We start from the raw sequence: 26,908 nt of genomic DNA, 5'->3' as shown, positions 1-26,908 counted from the left end.
TTTTCTATGTTTTCTTTTATATCCTTTATTTTTAATTGGTATTTTAGAACAGCAAATTGTCTTTCCCAGTAGTGACTCCTGGTCTGATAACATAGTCCCCATTTCTAAATGTAAAGATTTAAAATAAATCAAAATGAACATTAAGGCATACAAACAGCTACTTTAAGTCTGTTCTTATTTAAAATAAGGATCATTTTTACTCCTACTGAAACACATGGAATGTTGGCACATGACTGAAGCTGCTGTAGAGATCAGATGTTCTGCGGGTTCCTGGAACTCTAAAAACAGACCCTTACATGGTTGTCGCTTTACAGATTTAAGTGTTGAGAAATGTCTAAATAATAAGTAACAATTAAAATAAAATGTTTTATTTGTAAATTATGTACAGAATACATTTATGACAAGGAGATGGGAGGAAGGAAGAGCCCTCATCCTCTAATCTCTTCACTGTGTTGGAGATGACCACCTTTCTCTGGATTTAATGCACAATTCAGTTTGGATTTCCTAAGTTGGAAAAGGAGAATTTGTAGCAGAATTAAAAGTATTGCTGCACTGTTACTAGCTGGTTTGTTTCCACAAAATGTTCTTGATCCCTGCTAACTCAAAATCTTAAAAAGGAATTTTCTGGTATAATTTATGAAGAAAAACAAAAGCATAGCTACCAAGAACAATGAGTTTATGCATTTCATTGTAAAGAAACTGCAAAATGGCTATATATTTATGCATAATTTGAAATGCTGCAGTTTCTTTAGTGATTTCCATTAGTCTAACAGTAAAAAGCCATACAACTATCAAAAATGCCCTTAATCTAAATGTCACTGTGGACAATATTTCTTTGATAACTATCAAAATGAGGCCTACTTACTGTAAAATTATCAGATGGATAAAATTAGTAATGGCTTTAGACTGTGCCAATAGTACCAATGCTCTACAAAACAAAAGGCTGACTCTAATTGAATGTCAAACACATTTCAGAAAATGGATTTAAAGAATGCTACAAATGCCATGTGTACATTATGATCACCCAACGTAGAAAACCCAACTTGCTGCACTTATTCAGTCCCCAAATTTGTCGGATTATAATTTTTCATGTGCAGATTTGTGCATTTCTCCATCTTTGTCATCATCTTCATCACAATCTCCATCTGTCTGCTGTTCCAGTTCCTCTTTCGTGATCATCTCAAAATCATTCCCATTCCCACTACTGTGCTGGGACCGGTCATCTTCCCTCCTGTCACTGTCCGTGTCTGAGTGCCGCTCTCCGCCCGAGCCTTCTGTTCCATGATTCCCTGGTGCTACTTTCCCATCTTCATCTTCCTTTTTCTCACTGTCTGACTTTTCCTCACTGTCGGACTTCTGTTGCTTTTTGGTTTCCGATTTCTCCTCTTTCTTTAAGTCTGCTTTTGGTCCTTTGTATTCATGTGTGTACAGAGGCCTGAAGGAGTCAATGAAGCCCACATCAGCAGTCAGGTTTGGCAAGAACCAAAAGTGGTGCCTTCCTCCAGTTATCAGCCAAATGATGAGGAACAGAATACAGCGAGCTGTGGGGAGAAAAGGTTCTCCTGAATAAATTAAGCACTGAATCAACGACAGTAAAAATTTGTGAATAAAAAACTGGGACAACAATTAGCTTTATTTGCACATTTATGCACCATACAGATGAAAATTTAAAATCAGACTAGCTTAGCAGATGAGAGTATTATAAGAACAGAGTATTCTGCTCTCAATTTAGGGCACAAATGTTGTAATGACACACTTAGAAAATTCTATTTTTTTTTCAAATATGGACGCTGGTTCATGGACATACACTTAGGATTTATGCATTTTGTGATCTACTTCAGGACAGCAGTCAGTTGGAAGTTGAAGCATTCATGAGATCATAGTGAGTGCAAAGAAAGAGTAAGAGTCATGAATAATCTGTCAAAAACCAACTGGTAAAAAGGAAAATGCCTTACTTCCTGGTGCTTATGTACTTATCTTGATTAAAAAATTTAACTACATTCAACATACAATATGTTAGAAAAGCAAATATAATGCTGAACAAGTCCATATACAGAAATATTATTATTTCTGATTTTAAAATATGTGTGAACAAGTCAGTGGGCCCTTACATATGTTGGGAAGCTAAAGCATGTGCTAATTCGTCTACAAGATAACTTAGCCTTGGAAGAAGAATTTAGGCATTAGAAAATTTCTATAACTGAATTCTTGTTTTATTAATTAGGCCAATTATGTTTAAGTACCAACTCCCTCAATATTAAGAAAAATTCTACATACCTAAAATATAAGCTAGGTATAGGGTGCAGGCATGTAATCCTAGCATTTGGAGGCCAGGTCTGGGATACACATCATGATTCTATCTCAAAACTACAAGAAACAACCAAAGAAACTCCAGGAAACCATAATGCTAACACAGCAAGATTGCTCAAACACATGGTGTATAAAGACACTTTTTTTTTTTTGTTGTTGTTATTTTGGTTGGTACTTGGGCTTGAATCCAGGGCAGTTTAAAAAGTTTATCAGCAAAGCAACATAAAACTGTATCTTCAACCCTTTTAAATTCTGAGATAGGCTACATTGTCCAGAGCCTGTGATTTGCTATGTAATCCAAGATGGCCCTGACCTCCTGCCTCAGCCTTCCAAGTAGCTGGGATCAGTGTTTTTTAATCATGCTTGGCTGAGATTATCAGGTGTATTATTATTAGACACCTCAATATTTCAAATGGTTTTCTATTATTTACCAATGATGTACAGATTAGTGATTTTTCTTTTTTCTCTTTTTTATTACCCCAAACAGGCTTTCTCTCTGTAGTCTGGATGTCCTGGAACTTGCTCTGTAGATCAAGCTGGCCTCAAACTCAGATCCGCCTGCCTCTTGTCTTGAGTGTGAGGAGGAAAGGTGTGTGCCACCACACCTGGCTTCTTTCTTTTTTTAAAAGGTCACAAGGATTATACAAATGTACTAGGGTAAACAGTTTTGTATTATTCCATTCTCTTTAAAATTAAAAATAACAATTTCAAAGAAAGCTTACAAAGTAGTTGATCCATGTTTTTTTGCATTATTGTGCTTTGGATAAATCAAAGGACAATGGTTTTTACATATGCCTTAATTTATAAGGAAGTATTTATAAATAATCTTTCTTATAAAGTAGTATTTTTATTTTCATGAGACTAAAAATATATCAAATAATACTGCAGATCAGAATTACTTATTACACAAAGAAGGTAAGTATATTTGAAGCTGTAATGATGGTGATGCATGCCTTTAGTCCCACTACTTGGGAGGCAGGGGCAAGCAGATCTCCACGAATTTGAGACCAGCCTGGTTTACAGAGTGAGTGCTAGGACAGGCTCCACAGCTCCACTGAGAAACTGTCTCGAAAAATCAAAGGGGGAAAAAAATAACATGCAACTTTTAAAGAGGCAACACATTCTTTCCTTCAAATACAACTGTGATGGTTTAGTTCATTCACAGAGTTATAAGACAGGTAAAATATTTTATCAAATCCAAGAAAAAGCATTATAGAAAGGTTATAAATAAAACTGAACTTCTTATGACATGTAAACTACACACAGAAGGACTCTTAATTTTCCAGTTTTATATGGCAATAGATAAAAGAATGAACCACAGGAAAAGTACAACATATCCTACCATTTCTTGTCACAGTCTTACTTAAGTGGTGATTTAACCATGCAAACTGAAAAACACCAAAAGACTTTTGAACAATTTTATACCACTGGATTTGTAAGTGGGCCATAGATAAAAACTATTTCAAAGAAAAATTCAGAGGGTGGAATTAGCTCAGTTGATGGAATGCTTGCCTAGGAAGCAGGAAGAGCCCCTGAATTTATTTCCCAGTACCACATAAAACCAGGCATGGTGATGCATGCCCATAATGGCAGCACCTGGGACGCAGAAACGGGGTAATACATTCAAGGTCACTCTCTGCTACAGAGCAATTTTGATGATAGCTTGGCCTCAAGATACAAGACCTTGTCTTAACATTTGTAATTACATGCACAACAATTTGTTTCTAACTTTAACCTGCAAGACTATCTGATCTTTTTTTACATATTTATATACACAGGAACTTGGAAAAATATTTTCCAAATTCAAGAAGTATTTTAAAGGTCAAAACAATATAACATAAATTATAGTGACTATGGCTTAATTAAAATATAGGGCAGGGAATCCTGACTGCTCCTTGGACTGGAAAGGGAGGGGGAGAGGAGTTAGGGAGGGGGAGGGAAATGGGAGGTGGGGAGGAGGTGGAAATTTTTAATAATAATAATAAAAAAAATCTAAAATATTTACTAGGGCTTTTCTTAAAAATGATACATACATAAATAAACAAAAAATATAGCAACTAGAATAAATCTAGTCAGTAGAGCTAACCCTTTGCTGAAAAACTGCAAGGAATTTCTGTAAATTTCACTGGTTTGACAGGTCAAATAGTAAGATTGATTTATTGTATTTAAATGTGAGTTTAAAGTTTGTGGCTTTTCTCCTTGATATAGGCATCACACTGACACTAGTTATCTGTTTAATACGATTGGTTATTATTTCGTGGCCTACAATTGTGCTGTGCTTTCTGCAGAAGCAGCAAGCAATTTTTCTCAAGATGACTAAGCTAGAAGGAAAAAACATGAAAGTTAGGTGGGAAGGGTCTCATTTAGTCAGGGAACACAGATGAAATGTGTGTGTGTGGGGGGGACGGTCCTGTCACCATGGTAGACTAAAAATTAGTAGATGAAATCCTGGGTTCATGTGGGTGATCTCACCAACTCAGGATGCCCTGGTGACCAGGGGGAAAATGTGGACAGAGAAAACTGTTTAGGGCTACAGTAATGATGCTTCACAGAAATAAAAATCAACTATCTATTAGAAAATGTGCACTTAGTTTAGTGTTGTATCTTTCAACAACAGGAACTAGACCAATACTGTGGGTGATTTATTTTTCTATAAAAGAATACTACTTTTGGCTGGGAGAGGTGGCACATACTTTTAATTCTAGCACTTGGAAAGGCAGAGACAGGTAAATTTCTGTGAGTTTGAGGCTGGCCTGGTCTATATAGTGAGTTTAGGCCAGCCAGGGCTACATAATGAGATCCTGTCTTTTACAAAAGGCATGAGAGATCTCAATAATTTTGAATTTAAAAAAAAACATTCACTTTTATTTCCTATTTGGTTTTTAGTAATTTAGTTCCTTAATTTGTCTAGAATTAATTTTGGTACCCATGTGAAAAGTTGTAATTGCCCCTAAAGTGGCAAACAAATTGTTTAGAACCACTTAACTGAATACATGAATTGAACTTAAATATTTAATACAAACTCCATTTACCTTACCTCAAATATCTACTATTAATTCAATCACTGCAAAAATAAATCTTCATTATAGCTAATTTTAAGACATAACTACATGCAGATTAAACTATAGTAATATATATTTCAAAATAACTAAGAGTAAATTTCAAATGTCTCAGCATAAAAATGATAGCTAAACAAGGCAATGAATATTTTAACTTGATTTAATTATTCCCTAAATCCATACATACACATACACACATATATAAATATATGAGTTGCACTTTATACTTTACAGAATTATGTTCATTAATCAAGTGCAGTATTAATAAAGATTACATTTTGAAAAGATAGAAGAAATCCCATATCAGAGTCAATGTAATCATGTCTGAGCTCTGAGATCTGACCTAGAAAGGAGGGTCACACCTCTGGGCTTCATCTGTATTAATTTTGCTATTTGATATAATCTTCATTGGAGCTCCACTCCAGGTTAAATTCTAAGTGCTCAACACCTCCCTATAACCACATCAGCATTATTAAACACTTACCAATAGCAAGGAGAAGAATGCTGGCCACAAAACAGCCTGCGCCCACACTGAGGTAATAGACACCTACTCTCATTTCTGCTGGCCAGAGAGGGAAGAGGGTGGCTGCTATTACTGCAATAACTGGAATAAGAAATGACAAAGTTACATATAAAAAAGTTAAAAGTTTTAGAAATAATATCTTAATGGCTTGGTTACAATTAACAATGAACACATTCTTTTCTTAGGGGGAAAACTGAAGAATACTTGAAGGAAAAAAGTACCATTTGCATAAAAATGAATTATCAGCAATTTCACTTTATATTGTTCTTAAACTAGGTTAATATGGACCAAAGTACATATTACATTAATTATAAAAATTACTGCATATCAATTAAAACTATTGTCACTTTGAAGCTTTTTTTAAATATTAAGAGTAAGGAAGCTTAAAAAAAAAAAAAAAACCAAACAGCTAGATGGTGGGGTGGTGGTGCAAACCTTTAATCTCAGTCCTTAGGAGGCAGATGTAGGCAGAGCTCTGTGAATTCGAGGTCAGTCTGGCCTACACAGCGAGTTCCAGGACAGCCAAGGCTATGTGGAGAGACCCTGTCTTGAAAAACAAAACAAAACCCCACAACAACAAAACAATACCCGACTCTCAAAATTCTGAAGATTCCTTCCCAGGGGAATCAGATTCACAGACTATCAAAAAAAGGAGGGGGGTGGGGTGGGCAGAGTGGTTAGGGACATTATATACAAGAACCTCTAGTTTTATTTATTTATTTTTTTAAATTATAGTAGCACCCGAGAGAAAACTTTTAGGAAATGAGTAGCCTGGTTATTAGGTCTTTACCATTAAGAAGAGAATTCCAATTCTTGCTCTATATCATGTGTAAGCTAGGTAATCCTCTCAAAGCTATTTTACCTTGTATTTGCCAAATATCTGTTCTTATGGGGCTGGAGAGATGGCTCAGAGGTTAAAAGCACTGCCTGCTCTTCCAAAGGTCCTGAATTCAATTCCCAACAACAACATGATGGCTCACAACCATCTGTAATGAGGTCTGGTGCCCTCTTCTGGCCTTCAGGCATACACACAGACAGAATATTGTATATATAATAAATATTTAAAAAATATATCTGTTCCTATTAGAATCAGACATCAGAGGGAATTAATGACAAAGTGACTGCCACATTGCAAGCAATCAACAGAAGTACCTTTTAGAGTTTAATTAAGTTCAATTTTAACTAGTATCTGTTTTTGCTATTTAATTGTTTTTTCCAATCCAATCTTGCCCCTAAACTATAAAAAATACATGTACAAGTTTAACACCTGTATTAAAAAAAATTAGTTAAAGGCTATAGTAAAGATTAACTCATTCAGTTTTTGTTCCACCTTCCAGTGGTAAACACTACCAAGCATATTTTTTATTTCCAGAGAATGCTTATGTACAATAAAAATTAGTTACAAATAACCTTTTCTAAATAAATGAACTTAGGTAATTCTCTCTTTGGTGGTTTTCTCTTTACAACCTTTAAAAGCTTCATGAAATTCTATTACAGTGCCATTATTTCATTCTTCGACCAAGAAACTTGAACTACTTTCAGTAGTTCAATACTGCAAATATACTCGCACATGTATACTGCATGACTGGGATTACATTATATTGCATGAATGAGTTCTAGGCTGGGGAATGTAGCTCAGTGGTGAAGTGCTGGCCTAGCATGTATAAAAAGCTCTGGGTTTGATCCCAGGCACTGCAACAAAAACAAAACCCAACAACACTGAAAAGCACAACAGTGAATTCCTTTCAATGTAATTGGTAGGCCAAAAGATACAGACATTTAAAATTTGAACGTTGTTTGCTAGACTGTTTTCTTAAAATGGAGTCTGAAGTATGTGGATTGAAATAGTAAACAAGGGCACCAAGTGCTTAACTGTGGGCAAAAAATGGGTGAATACAGAATAAATTCCTGCAAGACTAACAGGGTCAAGGTATTGACACCTACAATTTGAAAAGTATTGTCAAACTGCCTTATACACACACACACACACACACACACACACACACACACACACACACACACACACACACCATCAATTGTTGGAGTGTGTCCTCCCTCCCCTCGCACCTTCACTGATACCTTTTGTAACCTTAGTCCTCACTACTTCACTGTTAAAACTGAGTCTTACTCAAAAGACTGGTCCTGTGTTTCCTCCTATGTGTGGCTACACCTGTCTCTATTTAACCAGGCTGCTCTACCATGTTAATCTCTTAACAATATTTGTTTTAGTTGTTGCAAACAATTTTAGCTTATTACTTATATTCTCATTTTATGTAAAGTATCCTCTTAAACAGTTCTTACTTTGTATTAAATTTAGAAATATTTACCTTTAGGGTGCTACATTTTGCCCTCTAAATTCTAGATTACACTGAAAAGCTACTTATATCCACCTACTTACCAAGAATTAATCCCATGACAAATGTTTTAATGTGAACTGGGTCATAGATCCACACATAAACCTAGAAGAATCAAGAAACCTCAGTGCTTAAAAGTTCTATGGTCATATTGTAGTCAAGTTTATTCCACACTGTAGCTCCTTGAAGGCACCCCAACCTCCTAACACCCAAAGAACTTTTTCCTTTCAGATCTGACCTATACTCAATATTTAAAAGGCTCTTAGTTTGAGCTCTCAGTTTCTGTAAAGTACAGCATTCTTCCACAGATCTGAACTATACTCAATATTTAAAAGGCTCTTAGATTGAGCTCTCAGTTTCTGTAAAGTACAGCATTCTTCCATTTCCGAGTTCTATTTTGAACAAACTTTTTATTGTTTTTATTCTGATCTATTTATATTTCTAACACTTGGGATTTCAACTCAACCTTTATTATACTGTTTACATATTCCCTGGGAATTAGATTCACAAACATTAGTTTTGTTACTCACCACTAAATAAAACCCTAAACCGCTATGTTTTAAAAGGAGACATTTTCTAATTTTAAAAGTCCAGAGACATGGTGTTTCTTGAGTGTGTGGGTACGTGTGTAAACAAACTAACCTTTTCAAGATGACAGCGTTCACCTTTTGTTCAGCCTGCTTCCTCCTGGACAGACCTATAATTCCTTTCTGGTACAATGGGCAATCTGCCAGTGGGCTCTGAAGACTTACGTCAGGTGTCTACCGTCTCCAGACTCTCCTTATCCTTCCTGACTAAATTAAGCCTACCTAACTGGTAACCAGCAATGCTTACTACCTTATACAGAATACAGAAAGATGTGTAGGCGCCTATGTCTTTAGCGGACTCTAAAATTCTTTACAGAGGATTGCACTGTATTTTACTACACCATTTCCAGCATCTGCCAAGCATCTGGCACATACTGATGTACTCAGCGCTTAACTCAGGATATCTAAGCTCTTCCCATTGCAGAATTTCAAACAGAGAGCCCTAGGAGCCACTGCTTTTTACATATTTGGTAATCGGTATCAGTGAATTAAGAAAGACTATGTCTTGAAATTCACATCAGTTCAGCTGCAAAGACATAGTTACTATTTTTGTAGTAGTCAAGTGACTACCATAACAGCCTTCATGCAAGGCTATCACCACATAAATCCCACTACAAAACATAGAATGGAACTATGTCCTTGAACAAAGCATTAGCAATGTTGAAAATTTCAGGCCTCTCAGGAGCTGAGTCTGATGAAACACTGTTGAAGAGCCAGAAACCAGTAGGTGATTCCCATGAACCATTCTGCTGCTTCTCTCTATGATAATAGAAACTCTGCATTTTGACTGGGCAAATTAAACCCTCAGTATAAAAAGTGCTGAAGACTTTATTTCAGGTAATAGGTAAATCCAAGTGTGCGTCTATAAGATGGTTTGCTGAAAAGGAATAAACGTGCCTCTCATTCCTTTTCTTTGTGGATGTAGTTTTAGGGTTGACGGTCTTCATGGATCATGAGGCACCTTGGCTGGAAGATTCTAACATGGGGAAAAAGAAAGGAGGCTCTCAGGCCCGCCATGGAGCTCCATGCCTGTGCTGCTCAGCCCTAGACTACACTAATGAGAAAGACACCAGCATCTGTTCTATACTAAGCGATTGTAATTTCAGGTTTCACATTACTCATAGCGAGTCAAATCTGATTCTAACTTCTTATAAAAGTAGATTAGAAAAGTGAATTTTTGAAAGTTACTTTCATGTACTTAAATTTATTATTAGATTTTTCTAAATTATTTCTTTTCATAGTGATGATATCAAATATATTTCTAAGATTTTCTATGAAAAACTAGCGTTCTACCATGCTCAAATCCAATATTCTAATCTCACCTCATTTCCATCCAGAAAAATTTGATCATCATGTGGCTCAAGTTTGAATTTTTTCTTAGTTTCTTTCTTTTTTGGAGTTCCTGGAGTTTCTTCCTATGAACAGACAGGTGAATAAATGCTTCAGACAGCAAACACTGTAACATTAATGAGCGGAGAAATCTGACGATTTCAACACTAATAAAAATCCTTAAGATCAGTATTTACAGATAGCCCTACAGTTACCTCATGCGGCTGTAAAAGCTTTATGATCATAGGCCAATTAAAAATCACATGTACAAATGATTTTTACATTTTTAATTTGTGTATAGATGTTTTTCCTGCATTTTGTCTACAGCATGTGCATGCAGAGCTTTTAAGAGAGCCAGACGACATCCCCGGAACTGGAGTTAACAGAGGTTATGAGCTGAGCCTCCATGTGGGTGTTGGAAACTGACTGTGGGTCCCCTCAAGAACGGCCTCTGTGTCATCCCTCTAGCCCTCATAGTGACTTTTAAAGTTTTAATTTAACTTCAGGAAACTTACCTTTTTGGACTCTTCCTTTTCACCATCTTTCTTTTTCTCTTTTTCCTTTTTTGTCTTTTCTTCTTTTATATTTTCTTTCTTGCTCTTTTTATCTTCTTCTTTCCCACTTTCAGATTTTCCTTTATCTTTTTCTTTTTTTATGTCTTTATCATACTTCATTTTCATTACTTTCAGGGCCCGATGAAAAAACTGTTTCTTTAAAAGCCTGTGGGAAAAGTGACAGTTCTAGTATTATAATTCCCATGAATTACAAAAGACACAAACTTTTTAAAAAAGCAAAAATATCAAGACCCAAATAAAATGAGCAAAGGAAGATATGAACTGGCAACTCATAAAAGAAATTATCACCAGTAAGACTATGGAAAAATACAGTCAAGTAGAACAAGCAAACAAAAGAGTATGAGGAATTCCACAAAGGAAAAAAGACAATCAGACTCTGAAAAGCTGTCAAAACTGTCGTTTGAACTAACGTAAGGGACGTAACTGCTTTGAGACTTACCCGCATAGTCTCTATGACAGTCTCAGTGACATTAATTAAGAGTGATTCTCAATGTTATGTCTCTAACACAAGAGTCAAAGGGAAAATAGAATAGTTTATTGAAGAAATGTCAACACGGGAATCTCTGTTGACGACTGCTTCGTACTACTCATGTCTTTCCAGCTGTCTTATGGAGGGCTGTCTCTCGACATGTCCTTCATCATTACTGCTGTGATAAAGTATCTTAATTACATATACTAAGATGACAGTTCTGCACGTTGACAAGGATTCTCACACCAAGAATCTAGTGCTGAGGGAGAATTATCTGTATTTTGTCAATCATGTTTTAAATAAACGCTGATTGGCCAGACAGGAAGTATAGGTGGGTCAACCAGACAGGAAGTAGAGGCAGGGCAATGAGAACAGGAAAATTCTGGGAAGAAGGAAGACCATTCTTCCCAGACCAATGAGAAGCAATATGTGACCTGCCCCGCTGAGAAACGTACGGAGCCATGTGGCTAACATAGATAAGGATAATGGGTTAATATAAGTTACAAGAGCTAATAAAAAGCCTGAGTTAATGGGCTAATCAGTTCATAATCTTATGAAGACCTCTGTGTGATTTTCTTTGGGGCTTGCTGGATGTGGAGTACCGGGCGGGACAGAAACCCCAACAAGCCAGCCCTCATGTTACAGAATGGTGCCCAACATATTCCCAAATATTGTTTATAAATGTTTTTTACATTTAAAGGGGGATATGTCTCTGTCATTTCTAGAGTTTATACATATGGATAATTTGCATTCGTATGGACTTTGCTTTAGTGATATAATTTAAGGTCAATTTTGTTATATGTATATGTATTTCTGATATTGATTATGGTATTGTGATTGTGTAGTTCATTTAAAAAATGTAATGTATAAATAGGAAATATAGGTTGTTAATGGATAGTCATTGATAATAGTCAAGCTTGTAGTCATGTTAGTTAGATTTTCAAGATATATAGAGATATATTTCAATTAGATAGGCATTCTTCATATCTTTCAAAGACTACAGAAATTGGCATTTAAAATGTTTTAATAACTTAGGGTTTTTCATTACAATGAGACATGTATGCTCCTGGCAGCACCAGCTACTTCAAGAGGATGATAGGCATCGAAGAGGCTCCTAATGGAGATGGTTAGCCATTTGGGCAAGAAACTGCTCTTGTCTGGACTGTTACATAAACTGGACATGAAAAACCTGCAGAGAGAGGACTGCTGAACTTGCCTTAAGGTGAGATGATCCTTTGGGGTTCCTGATTCATGAAAGAGTCTATGAGACATTCTACAGGACACACACAAAAAAAGTGACTAAACTGTCTTTAAAATTTCTGCTTCATGAAAAAGTCTGCTGAATACTATGGTCCTGTAGGCTGAAGATGGATGCCCCAACAGTACAGAATAACTTTGGGTGACTGTCCAGGCAGCAAGATGTCTCTGTCATTTCTAGAGTTTTGGAAGCTGCTTACAAAGTAATATTATATACTTCTGTTTACTTAGGTAATATTATATACTTCTGGAGTCTTTGATAGAGTTAAAGAATAGATAGTTATAATTTTCCTTAGTTATGATAAAAGATAAAATAGATATAAATACTGCAACTGTAATTCTTGCTTGATAATTGTTTTGTTATATGTAATTTTACTATGTTAAAGCCTTTCTTGTTTATGCAGAAAAAGGGAAAATGGTGTAGGAGGTTCTTGGTTCTATGTGTTAATTTCATTGGTTGAATAAAGAAACTGCCTTGGCCTTTTGATAGGGCAGTACTTAGGTGGGCGAAATAGACAGAACAGAATGCTGGGAGAAAAAAGGCAGTGTGGCAGACGCCATGCTTCTCCTGCCCAAGACGGACATTGGTTAGACTCATGTCGGTAAGCCACGACCTTGTGATAAGACACAGATTAATAAAAATGGGTTAATCAAGATGTGAGAGTTAGTCAATAAAAGGCTAGAGCTAATGAGCCAGGCAGTGTTTAAATAAATATAGTTTCTGTGTAAATATTTCAGGCATACGCTAGCTGGGTGGCTGGGACGACAAGCAGTCCACCAGCCTGGGTGTAGCTAGTCGGGAGACAGGATGCAGCCTGCTGCTCCTCCTACTACAAAGGATCTAAACACTGCAGTGTATGAGGCAAACACTGCATTCCCAGGTCAGCCGTTTCAAAGACTGTTCCCACCATGTGGAATATCCTTCCTCCAAAAGGCATGAGCTCTGGTTTCACTCGGACACCTTTCAAGGTTTCTCTGAATTACAACCAACTGACTTAAAATACATATGCCCATTTTATCCCCATTTCATTTATTTTGTAATCTAACAAATAAAGCTTGCCTGAATATCAGAGTACAGAGCTAAGCCACTAGTTAGCCACAGAGGCCAGTGAGTGGAGGCACACACCTTTAATCTCGGCACTTAGGAGAGAGAGGCAGATGCATTCCTGTGAGTTCAAGGCCAACCTGGTCTACACAAGATTGAATCTGTGTGAAGAGAAACAGAGCTCACACTAAGGTGATCCTTTAAATCCAGCACTAGGGAGGTAAAGACAAGAGTGATAATGGCTGGGCTGAGAGATGAATATAATGCAGGAGCCAGGAGCTCAGATGCAGTCTGAGGATTCAGTCTGAGCTCACAGTTAGAGGATTCCCACAGACAGGACGGATAGCCCCTTCTATCTGAGCACCGGTAGAGGTAACTCTAGCGGCTGGTCTCTCTGCTTAGAGATCCTTCAGCTTTCCCCCTGATAGCTGAGTCCGAGTTTTCATCATTAAGACCAATTAGAATTCGTGTTATACCTTTCACTTCCTGCTATCTTGTCAATAGCACTTATCTACTAACTTACTGGATTATTATAAGTTTGCTCCTTCCCTAGCCTTAAACCACGAAAAATTAGATCTCATTCAGTTATCTAACAATTTCAGAAGCTTAGCTGATCCCATACTAAGCCAATCTTTTTTTTTTTCTTCCTACCATTATTATCCTACCCAAGAAACCATCTGGATCTTTCCATTGTTAGTTATGCACCATCTTTTTAAAGTTCATGCTCTGACTTCATAGTTCCTAATAATATTCTTCATTCTTGCCCTGGCAATATGGTATACAATAGTCACAGCACAATCTAGAAGCTATATCACTAGTCCTCCATCCCTAATGGTGACTATTCACCCTGCCACTTATGCCTCCCTGGTGTACAACTCAGCACGCGCAATATCCCTTGTTTAGTACAGTTGCCCTTTCTGTCCAGGTGACTAGTTGGTTGTGGTCATCAGGATGTGACTTCTGGGGCCCCTATACTCTTTCTCGCTTGATTGGGTTTCCTTGTGCTACCCAATTAATTCTAGCTCATGGGCATCCTACACAGCAGATGTCAAGATCTCCTCATTTGGCCTATTGTTCAGAAGCAGATATTTGAATGCAACTGTGAAACTGTTCCAACTGCCCCCCCCAAATGTTATTTATATCTGGTAATGTATAAACAAAAATTTGAAATGAAACTTTAATGATTACTACTTGTAAATACAACGAGGAATTTAAAAGCAGTAGGCTAGTGAGTTACTTGAATAAGAAGAATGTTCTTTTACTTCAGAATGTCTTGAAAAAGTATTATAGAATATATATTCTAATTTTGCTTATATTACCACTCAATATTTAATGGGAAATATGTAATTTTAATGGGGACACTCAAATTTTATTAGATTATAGATGCCCACATATTAAAACTTCTGCTCAAAATAGTAATGTGATTAACTATGAAGTAATATTACAGCAATTTAGAATTGTCTCTACATCATTAGTTTGTGTCTTCAGTTTTCAATTTACTCTATGGAAAAAACTTTCTCAGTCATGTAACAAAAAAAAAAAAAATTCCTCAATAAGAAGTTGCAGAAGGGCACAGACGTAGCAGGGCTGCTGCTTCTGCTGCCTGTCCAGCATGGCTGCCCACACACAGCAAAGCCAAGCATGTAATCACAGCCTAATAAAGGCCCTTCCCAGCAAGCCCTCAGCCAACATTAGCTCAAATGGAGAGAAACTAAGAGCAATTCCACTAAAACCAGGACCAAGACAAGGCTATGCACTCTGTCAACGCTTACTTGATATAGTACTAAAAGTTTCAGCTAAAGAAATAAAACAACTGAAGAAGACCAAGGGGGATGAAAACAGGAAAGGAAAAACTCAAAGGATCCTTATTTACAGATGATATAACAGTATAAGTAAGTGACCCTAAAAGTCCACCAGGGAACTTCTACAGCTGATAAGCATTTTCAGCAAAGTAGCCAGATACAAATTAACTCATAAGAATCAGTAGCCCTCTTATATACAAATAACAAACAGACTGAGAAAGAAGGTAGGGAAACAACACCTTTCACAATAGTCATAAATAATACAAAGTATCTTGTGGTAACTCTAACCAAAATATATAAAGAACTCAAAAACTAAACATCAAGAAAACAAATAACCCAGTTAAAAAATGGGGTACAGATCTAAACAGATTTCTCAAAACAAGAAACCCAAATGGCTAAGAAGCACTTACGGAAAAGTTCAACACCCTTAGTCACCAGAGGAATGCAAATCAAAACTACCTGGAAATTTCATCTTACACCAAACATAATGGCCAAGATTAATAACACAATTGACAGTTCATGCTGGCAAGGGTGTGGAGCAAGGGAACACAGTTTCACTGTTGGTACGAGTGCAGACTTGCACAGCCACTAAGGAAATAAATCAGTGTGGCCATTCCTCAGGAAGATGGGAATCAATCTACCTCAAGATTCAGCTATACCACTCCTGGACATAAACCTAAAGGAGGTTTCATTCTACTACAGAGACACTTGCTCAATCATGTTCATTGCTGCTCTACAACCAGAAATTGTAAATAATCTTGATGTTCAGTGATGAATGAATGGAAAAAGAAAATGTGGTACATTTACACAAGGGAATGTTACTCAATCATTAAAAAACACAAAAATCACTGGGGGATGGTGGCTCAGGCCTTTAATCCCAGCACTTGGGAGGCAGAAGCAGGAGGATCTCTTGTGAGTTTGGAGCCAGAGAACCACAGATAACAAAGGTTAATGTGGGTTAGGGGACCTGAGCGAAAAGAGAATCAAGCAGGGAAAGAGGCAAATTAACACCACACAAAGACCAGATTAGAGAAGAAATGTGGCAAACAAATGAGAGCAAACAGAATATGTTTTTTGAATGGTAGCATTTTATTAACAGCAAATGAAGAAAGAGTGCGTATAATATGTAAACATCCCTTAACTATAAAGCCCATAACTATAAAGATCATTTCTATCATAACATGTTATGTTCAGGCCACTGGAAAGTGAAATACTAAATTAATATCCTTTAAAATGTGTATGACTGGAGACCAATTTAGAAAAGTGCATTGGAGTCAGCTAGAAAGAAGCTTCTGGGAATTTCAATCAGATTCAAATAACCCAGACATTGGTCAAATTACTTAACACTTTACCTGCACAAAGGTTTATGTTGTACTTTAATATTTCTATGGCCTGAAATCTAAAACTCATATTTACCAAAAGTAAAAAAAGAATAAAAGAACACTGTGATCCTTCTACTCTTTCTAAAGTAATAGTTTTTATTGCCCAAGAGCCTGCCCATAAATACTAGTTATTTATCAAATCTGGTATCATTGTTTTTCTTTCTAGAGGAAGTTTTCTTTATTATGAAGGAATTATAACCAGAATAAGGGAAATTTAAAGTAATTTAAAAATCCTTTACATCTTCTCAGTTATAAGATGAAAGCTTGTCTTAATGCTACAATCTGAATTTAAGGTTTTGCATCGATAAAATAATAAACCCAATTTCATAGTCATCTTTTGCTTTTGTATTGGTATTATATGGTAAGTACAATGTTGTTTATTGGTATTTTACTGACTATGCTACTCCATGGGTTTGAGTACAGAAAATATTAAAATACTAGATTGTGGGTTGGTGATACAACATCTCACTGAAATTAAAGAGTTTATGCATAAAATACATACTAAAAAATACACCATAAGGACTGGAGATGACACAGCAGTTTAGAGTACTTGCTACTCTTGTAGAGGACAAGGGTTTAGTTCCCAGCAACCACATGTCAGCTGATAACCATCTGAAACTCTAGTCCCAGCGGAATCTGATATCCTTTTCTAACTTCCACAGGTACCAGGTACACACAGAACACAAACACTCATACATGTAAAATAAGACAATATATCTAAAATGCTAGCATAGAAATACTCAATCTGGCATTTCCCCTCAGACTTTACTTAGTTGCTTTAGAAATGAAACTGGACATGTCTTACTGTGGTTTCCTCTATAGCTGAGCAGGAACCCATGAGAACTGGTCATAAGGAGGACTTTATGGTTATATCGGAAGTGGCTGATACCATCTTAGGTCTAGCCCTTTATTTTGGTGCAGAAAGAACACAAACAACTGGACATGAATAGGAAGAACTAGCAATTCAAAGTGAGTTCGTCTCTAGGTCATTCTCCCAAGTTCCAGATCTCTCTCTTTTTTTAAAGAGTTTTTTTATGTGTATGTCGAGTGTCCTGCACTATGTAAGTGTACTGTACGTGTACACTTGGGGTCCTCACAGGTCAGAAAGGGTACCAGATCCTCTGGAACTGGAGTAGCAGAGGATCATAATCTGTCATGTGGGTGCTGGGAAACAAACTCGGCTCCTGCCCAAGAGCAGCAAGGTAACCCCAAAGCCATCTCTTCAGCCTCAGTATCTTTTACAACTTTTCATATAACAATGTGTTAAGGTTCCTAAATGGCCACAGTGTGTGGAGTAATACTAGCTGCTCTCCTGATGAGATATTTAGGCTCACAGATTTAATATCCTTAGTAGTAATATTGGCAGCTGACACAGATTAACTTCTGCTCCAATAAACGCATCATGAACTTGCTGGAGGAGATACGCTGCAAGGATGGAGAGTAGGGGCCTGAAGGCTCCATTTCGAGCTTTAGCCTGTGCTGCTGTTTTCTGACCTCAGGTAGGCTTTTCACTTTGCTATGTGTCCGTTCCTGCAGCTCTTAACTTTTTATACTGCTCGTGCACACTCGTGCATGCGTGTACACATACACACAACTGGAAGCAGAGAAGGAAGTTTGTATTTCGAAATTCTCATCAGACAAATCACTACACAAGACAGTAAATATAAACTGCATCATTGTTAGATCAGTCCTACTCACCAAATAAAACTTGTTTCTGAAATGCTCATTACTCACCTCCAGTCATTCAGTAACTAAGAAATTTAAGAAGTATTTGATAACTATTAACTTTAACAGTTTTTAAAGAGGGTTCTCAGATGAATAATATTATCTTTCTTTTCTTTCCTTTTTTTTTTTTTTTTTTGTAAGAAAGGATCTTAAGTAGTCCAGGTTGGCCTCCAACTCATTTTGTAGGCAAGAATATCCTTGAATTCTTGGTATTTCTGCCCCCAGCTCTCCAATGAGGGATTATAAGCATGCACCACAACACCTGGTACATGGTAGATACTTAAGGGTTATTAAGCACTGTTATCATTAAGTGCTGTATGTACCTCCCATGAAAACATATAATCTAAAATCTCAAATATTCAGATGGTGAACTTTGGTACCATAAAGCAAAATTTAGCTAATACAGATTAGTAAATATACTCTTTAAATATTAAACAAAAAGAGTAAGGTAATTTGGTTTGCTCTTTTAGGTATAAATTCTTTACCATAAATTTCTTTACAAAGTAAAGTAACTAAATGAAAAATGTGTGCGTCATCAAGGGGTGTGTACTCCTTCCTGAATCTTCAAGAAGAGTCTGCGAGGACAGTGCAGGTGTTTGATTTTTGAAAGGAATACAAATTTAGCAAAACAGTAAGCAAGCTTGTCTTAGTCCAGAGTAAAGCCACTAAAACCTAAGGATGACAGAGTTAATAGCCAACCCTGGAAAACAGCCAGGAAAAACCCTCTCTGACCATTTTCTACACAGAACTTGTTCAATGTAGATGTGTTTAAGCTTTTTTCTTGATTTTTTCATTTAGAAGCCCTGGCAAATATACAATAGTAAAAGAACATAACTACAAATTACATTCATTTTAAAATATTGTCGGTCTAAGAACAAATATTTTTCCACCGATAAAACTCAGGTCACATATAAAGCTCATTATGGTTAGTAACACAAGGAGTTAAGAGGCTTCAGCAGCATGGAAACAGCTGACATATTAACTGTCATGCTTTATCAAGAAACATTACCTGTTGCAGTAGTCAACCACAGACTCCCTGGTTGTAAATAAAGCTTCCTCTCCTTTCTTGGCCTTTGTCCACTTTGAATCCAAGAGGCAATCCACTGCTTTTGAAGCTACAGAAGAAATTTGTTATTTAAAATTCAGTATACATAAATATACTAATGAAGTCATGTTATAAACGTCAACATTCTGAAAACAAAAATAAAACAGAATAGAATATTAAGTCTAATGACTACCATTAGTGTTTTTCATAAGGCTAACCCATGAAATATATTATAAGCATCTCCACTGCAATGTTGGGAAATAAATAAGAATACTCAAAGCAAGATAAATTAATGGGGAAATGTAACAAAGAAGGAATTCTTTCTGTATAAAGAAATTCAAGACAGGTGGTGGTGGCGCACGCCTTTAATCCCAGCACTGGGGAGGCAGAGGCAGGTGGATCTCTGTGAGTTTGAGGCCAGTCTGGGCTATAAGAGTTAGTTCCAGGACAGACTGCAAAGCTAAAGAGAAACCCTGTCTTGAAAAACATAAAAAAAAAAAAAAAAAAAAAAAACAAACAAAAAAAAAAAGAAAAAAGAAAAAAAAAACGCAAGTGCAAGTGAGAAGACAGAAAAATACAATTATTATTTATAAGGTACTGGGTTTTATTATAGATGTTATCAGCTTATGAGGTTGAAAGGATATATATGAACAATGTACTAGCTAGTTCCATGTAATCATACTACCTGAACAAAAGGTAGTATTTCATACAAACACTGAAAAGAAATCTTATTTTTAAAATTTCCAACAAAACTAATTATAAAGCACTTTATCTTTTTTCTTTTCAATCATAAAGGAAAAACGAAGATTATCAAATGCCGCATGCCCATCGCCCAGCTTTAATAATCACACATGCAAGCTCTTTCATAACTTTACATATCCTAATTCAGGGAACTTCATAGCATTCGTATAGTAGTGAGACTTTAGAGATGTAATCCTACCAATAAAATAATCAACTCGATGACCCATCATATTGGTGGACTTTGTGGGACAGTTGAATCGAAGATACTTGGCTACGGCCTTCTCTTCTTTTGATGGCTCACCAACTTCCTGCAACATAGGAATATTAATTTAGTGCGCTTATGAACTTGAGAAATTCAAGCTCTACAGAGTAATGTGCACATCGGTGGAGCAGATCTGATAACATTCAAAAGAAAAACTGAACACTCTTCGCAACCTTTTCTAAATACAAACCGTCCTATATGTTTGCCTCAATTACAGATCATTAGGCTGTTTTACCAGTATAGTAACCATTTTATATAGTTTTCTTCAATTTTGTATGGCTTCTTCTAATACTCACAAAGCAATAACATAAAAGATAAGATTCTGCCAATAATTACAGCCTACATGGCACAGTAAGTAGAAGCAGGTGCCATTAATAAATGTTATAACACAGTCAAAGCTATGTGTCTTGATCAATGGGTGAGTTTGTAAAAACTCCCAAGGCAGTGACCAGAAGAACTGAAGTGCTGACTGGCACTGAGTCCCTTCCTTTCTCCCAGGACACAGATGGTGTCTGGGACTTCTCTTCACCAGTAAGACAGGCAAGAAGAGAAATGTACAAAGGGATATTCCTATTAAAGGTAGTACAGTAACACAGCAGTTTGGAGAAACTGCTGTATCCTTTCCTATGTCTCTTCTTCTGTAACTATTCCCAAATTTTCTATACTAACTCAGCTACCACCATATAATTAATCGTGGCAATAAAAATTAGAAGTTCAACCAATTCTATTTTATAACACTAACAACATCTACTAAATGTTTTTCCTCATTCATTGGACCTGCTGTTAACTTAAAAGTTTATCCATTTAACTGGTAACTTGTTACCAGGATGAACTTGATTTGAAATCAAAGGAAGGAAGCCCGATTAAATAACTAGGTCTCAATCAATTTGATTCATTCAATCGAATACATACTTCCCGAGTGTTTATCCTATAATCTTTGGATGCTACACTATATATTAGGACAGCAGGATATCTGTGCTTTGTTACATAAATGCCCCGAACAGCACTTGCTGTTTTCCCAAAGGAATGATAATAAAAATGTTTTGAAAATATACAAAGTAGAAGTGAAATTATCTGTGCACAGGGTCTTACAGAGATCTTGATTTTGAAAGACAAGCTCCGAGTACACTGAATGAACAGCATAAACAATGAAGATGAAAATGAGCAAAGACTTGACTTTAATGAGACCAGTTATAATGTACTAGGAAGCTAAATTTGTACAGAGAGAATAGAGAGTCCTTAAGGCAAGCTGAGAAATTTTAACTTTATTCCATATGGAGCAGAAGGTCATTATGTTTTTCAACAGAACACAAATAGGAAAGTAACAAATATGATTTTTTATGATTGCAGGCAAAAGCAAGAGGGGAAAAACATGAGAAGTAGTTAGGAGACTATGGTAACACTCAAATAAATGTGGTGTGATACTAGTCTAAGAATCAGAAGGAAATATACCTATTTGAAATATTTCAAATGTAGAGTACATAGGATTAATGGTAAAGAGTAAATGAAATGAGTAGATACTAAGTATCAGATTTCTATGTTAAACAGTAAAACAGAAACCAAAGTTGGGTGGGTAGGGAGGTAGGAAGGGATCTGGGAGGGCTGGGGTGAATATGCCCAAGTATTTTTTTTTTTAAGTTTTCAAAAACAGAAAATGCGTAAAGAAACGTAATTCTAGAGAACAATCATGACTTTGGGCATCGTATAAGAACCTTTAATTAGCACAGATAATTTGTGTTATTTTCCTGACTGGTTAAATATCAAGACATAAAACGCAGGAAAGTTGATTATGTAATAGCAAGTCAGATACGATAAGTATCTGCAAAAATTCTTTACATTTCACTTTAACAATGAAGTTAATCAACCTTCCCCCAACTCTGTATTTTCCTTGGTAAAGGCACTACTAAACAACAATGGACAGAAAGAATCAGAAAAGGTAACAACTGAAGAACTTTTTCAAGTGGATACAGAATTCAACTGTCTACTAGTACTCTCCTAAAGTATCAGTACCTCATACTAGTTACTGCAGACAGCTCTTCATGAAAATGTATCATTTGGAGCACCTGCTGGGGTTTTAGTATCAGAAAGACTGCCTTAAGACAGTAGCATCAGCAATTTGCATTATAGAAAATGCAAACAGGTTAATAGAAGATATTCTGAAAACTAGAGGGGATCTTAAATTATTTGCTTAAAGTCATAGAGCTCTGTAAGCTAACAATAGCAGTACCCTCCCAATTTGCTTCTTTTATAGTTCCTGTGGCAACAGGTTTGCTATATCCTGCAAAATTCTTTATTAACCGTGTATGTTGCAGTGGGGGAGAGGATGAAGTTTCAGACTGAGGATTGGATTTAGAGGGTCTTTCATTCCCTTTAGAAGGTCCTAAGAAGTCAGACCTGGAGTCTGGCTGAACAGTTCCAAACATTTTTCTTCTCTTTCCTGAAACGAGGCATATGAATCCATGGTAAGTCAGGATTTTACTGCCAGGGAAACAGATGGGCAGAACAAAAATAATTTACGGAGGTTATACAAGTTCTAAGATACAGAAGTCACCTGAAGATTTCAAAGTTGAGCTAGTTTCTATATACAAGCAGAATACTAGATGGAATGATTCTCTGAGCAGGAATAAGTGACACTAAATCTTTGCTAAAATATTTTATATTCTGAATTTGGGGGACTGGAGAGATAGCCCCGTGGTTAAGACACACACTAGCATTCTTCCCAGCACCTGTCCTGGGTGGCCACCACTGCCTGTAACTCTAGTTCCAGATCTGATGCCCTTTTCTGTCCTCAGGTGCAAAAAGGTGCACATATCTCCACAAAGATACACAGGTATACACAAAATTGAGCATATGTATGCAAAAAGTTTGGGATTAAAGTATTTCAAAACTTATTTTTTAAATCAATGATAAAAATTACTCTAAATCTAATATTACTAACTTAAAGGGCAATCCTAGTTCAAGTCAAAACAACCTCACTGGACATCAGTTTGTCAGTAAAATGAGGGTGAGATCAGTAAGCTCCAAGCCTACTAAGGACCGATTGTAGTCTCTCTCTCGCTCTCTCTCTCTGTGTCTCTCTCTGTCTCTGTCTCTGTCTCTCCTCCCCCCTCTCTGTGTATGTGTGTGTGTGTATGAGAGAGAGAGAGACAGAGAGACAGACAGACAGAGAGCGAGCAAGCATGTGCAAGTATTAGTCAGGACAATTCTAGAGATCAGTTTTCTCTTGCCACCTTGTGGGATCAAACTCAAGCCATCAGGCACATGCCTCTGCCCCGAGCCATGTCATCTCCTGAGACTAAATTGAGGACAGAGAATTCCAAATAAGTTGTATCAGATCCTTTTTCATTTTTAAACCTCATGACACTAGAATTCTAAATCAATGCTTCTAGTGCCTTGTTCATCTATAAAGTCACTCTATTTCCTAAAAATAATTATTTCATTTTGTTTTTAAATATTTCATTAGTTTGGCTTGACATCACTTTCATTAGAGAATCTCAGTTGTTCAAATTCTACAGCACTATGTCAATTAACATATAAGCTCACTTCACAGATTAAGTGACCTGATCTGAGTCCAAGAAAGAAATGTGAATACAGTTCCCATGCTTCCAACTCTGTTGAGAAACCAGATTCCAAAGTTGTTCTGTCTTGAATAAAGAAAATGAATTTGCTACAAAAACAAAACAAAACTCTCAACTTAAGTGTTTGTATCAAACATCCCTTCCCTCCCAAAAAAGTCGCTGTAATTCATGATCAATAGGATCTATCTAAAAATCATTTCTAAACAAAACCGTCAAGTAACAACAGGAAACAGTTAGTGTACAAATGATTTTTTCCTGTAACAAACTCTGAATTTAGTCATTACACTCGGTCTTTTAATCTCAAGTAATGCCAATATGAGAGCTTTTGATTCTTGACAAGAATAAAAGAACTGAGGAATGCCCTCCTTGAACAGTTGGAAGAGGCCGAAACAATGTCTCAGTGTTAAGCACATACATCTTTTCCAGAAGACATTAGCTTGGATGCTAGCACCCACTGTCAGGAGGCCTGTAACTCTAGCTCCATAGGAGCTGACACCCCTTCCTGGCCTGCACTGGCACCTGGACCCGTGTGCACATAACCACACATAAACAAAAGATAAGCATTAAAAATTATTGGGGCTGTATAACAATGGTACTGTCAGATCTCCCACAAACATTCTATACTGCCATATAGAAATTAATGTAGAGAATAAGAAAAAAAATTAATTTCATAATACCAAGCTGACTTTTAATAACTAGAGTCTCAAGCAAACTAAACAACCATATTTCATATAATTTACAGCCTAATGGTTAATTTACCAAATAGGTGGCTATTAATTATATTTAAGTTCAGTAAGGAGTGATAAACAAAAATCAATATAACCTAACCCAATTTCTTTATTCTGGTGAAGGAGGGCAAGAAAGAGGTTATGTACCAAGCATTTTTAATAACTTTTAATAAGTCATTCATTTACTTAATGTTTTCATATCAACTCTACAACTCTAAAAAGTTTTCTTAAGATAAACAATCCCTGCAAAAGCAGAAGTTGAAGTTAAAAAAAAAAAAAAAACAGAACTTACAAGCCCTTGCTAACTAGTGGAGCTGGAGTACAAACAAGTCCACGATCTGAGTGGTCCCCACCTTAGAGGGCTATAAAGCCTCTTCACCGTGCTACTTGCCTGCTTAAACTAAGTTCATCACTGAAATATGAGCAGCCATTTAAAAAGCACATTATTACCTTTATGACAATATTGAAGAGCAGATAAAACTGTAAAATAATGTGTATTAAGGAGCAAAAAAGTACAGATCTGCACTGCCAGGGGTAAATATAGGCAGTACAGGAGGTACAACTTCAACAACTTCAAAACAAACTGTAATACAATAACTATCCATGTTAAACCATGATACTAAATTTCAAAAGCCTAGGGATAGCATAATTAGAAACTGCTGTTTCTTGACACTTTGGTGTAAAGACCTATGTGAAGTTGGAATAGTCTCTAATTCCCTTCTGTACCCTGTTCAAAATTACTGTTACGTCAGCCAAATTCCACTTACTGAGGGTTAGTATCTTTCCCACAGTATTTTTAAAAGGTTTAAACTTTAACTTACATAGTTCAAAAGACCCGTAGGTTAGTTAATCAATAAAACTTTACGAATAGATATAAAATGAAAAAAGAAAAGCCACCTTGAGCGAGGAACAGAAAGACAAGAGTGAGACAGCTTGTGACTGGTTTATTAACAATTCAGCACATACCATCAACTTATTACACCTTTGGGTTTCTGGGTGAGGCCGTGAGCCACTCGTCCGTCACATCGATATTTCACCCTTATGGATGTTCAACAAAGAACGTACAACTGGGAGAGAACTGCGGGGAAGAGATGCACAGATGACATCCATCCGTGCGGGCTGAGGGGCATGGTATGCAGGGAGGAGGCTGCCGAGCTGGCATAGGAAAGATGCCACCAGCTCAACTCAGCACCAACCAGGCTGGGTTTGTTTACATCGCGTAGCCTGGAAGAAAGCCTGCAAGTGTCAAGTAGGCTGTGCGGTTTAAAGAACTCCTGAGAGGGAGGGGAGGGCCAAAGCCACCTAACATCTGCACAGGGAGCCCGCAGGCCGGGTCAGGGACAGGTGACCCGGAGCACAAAGCAGCAGCTCGGCCCTCAGGTCCGCCCTCCGCCTCCCACCCCAGCCACCGTGGCCTTAATTTCGGCAGCGCCAGGAAGAACGGGGAAGGGACAGGAGGCCCAGAGCCCCGCGTCCGCGCTCGGGAGGAGGCCGGCCTCGCCTCAGGAAGCCGGGGCCGGGCGCGGGGTTCCGAGCGCCGCTCCTCCTCCCTCCCTTCCTTCCCCGCCGCCCCGCAGACCCCACAGACCCCGCGGCCGGCAGCACGGCCACGCCGCAGGCCCGTCACGGCGCCGCGATCCCGCCGAGTCATCCTGCCGCCGCCCGCCCGCTCGGACGTCTTCCCCGCTCCCTCTGCCTCCAGGCGCGCCAAGGCCCCCGACCCACGGATTGGCCGAGCTACCTGGATCCGCTTCTTGTGTCTCCTGCGTTCCGCCATGTTGGCCGCTCCTCCCGGTTCCTTCTGACGTGGAGCCTGGAAGGGGAGGAGGCGGCGTAAATCTCGCGAGAGCGCGGCGGCTCGCGGCCCGTTACGTAACCCGCGCGGGCTCCGGGCTGCGGGAGGCTCTCCGGCGGCTGCGGGGTCCGTGCTCGCCTCGGGCGGCGGAGCGGGAGGCGGTTCCTGAGTGGGTCAGGGGAAGGCAGGCTGGGACGAGCCCTGGCTCTCAGCCCTGACTGGGCGTCCGAGACACCCGGCAGGTTCCCGGGCCTCAGCCCTCGGAGTCGCCGTCGCCGGGGTGTGGCCGTTCCGGGGAGGACACTGGACCGCGGGGTCGCACGGCGTCCCCTGTGGCGCTTC

At 37.8% G+C, this 26,908-nt stretch overlaps 1 protein-coding gene across 3 annotated transcripts; it reads right to left on the bottom strand.

The window, feature by feature from the left end:
- On the bottom strand, positions 1-26,619 carry LOC119826260 (translocation protein SEC62). Of its 3 annotated transcripts, none has more exons than XM_038347410.2 (9): positions 26,513-26,619; positions 20,403-20,511; positions 19,427-19,532; positions 10,678-10,882; positions 10,156-10,248; positions 8,291-8,351; positions 5,854-5,973; positions 1,110-1,541; positions 1-511 (listed from the first exon to the last, which is right to left on the bottom strand). In XM_038347410.2, exons 1-9 carry the CDS (start codon positions 26,546-26,548, stop codon positions 429-431), a joined length of 1,245 nt encoding a protein of 414 aa, XP_038203338.1. In that variant the 5' UTR covers positions 26,549-26,619; the 3' UTR covers positions 1-428. The 3 variants fall into 3 exon arrangements, with proteins under 3 accessions (XP_038203338.1, XP_038203337.1, XP_038203336.1); XM_038347409.2 differs by adding an exon at positions 25,738-25,849 and having other exon boundaries at positions 1-1,541; positions 26,513-26,608; XM_038347408.2 differs by having other exon boundaries at positions 1-1,541; positions 26,513-26,618.
- Between the last annotated feature and the right edge of the window lie 289 nt (positions 26,620-26,908).

This window comes from Arvicola amphibius, chromosome 11 (genome assembly GCF_903992535.2).
Source record: "Arvicola amphibius chromosome 11, mArvAmp1.2, whole genome shotgun sequence".
In the NCBI taxonomy this organism is placed as follows: Eukaryota; Metazoa; Chordata; class Mammalia; order Rodentia; family Cricetidae; genus Arvicola; species Arvicola amphibius.
Note: the sequence above shows the minus strand (reverse complement) of the source record. Positions and strands in the feature narration are given on the sequence as shown.

Bases quoted from the DNA above. Each gene is read 5' to 3' on its own strand.
- LOC119826260 (XM_038347410.2), bottom strand. From the start codon at position 26,548: ATGGCGGAACGCAGGAGACACAAGAAGCGGATCCAG. The intron at 8,352-10,155 runs GTGAGATTAGAA...TGATTCTTCTAG, and splicing joins TTTTTCTGGATGGAAATGAG to GTTTATGTGTGGATCTATGA. The intron at 512-1,109 runs AAATGCACAAAT...TTCTCCTTTTCC, and splicing joins AGATGATGACAAAGATGGAG to AACTTAGGAAATCCAAACTG.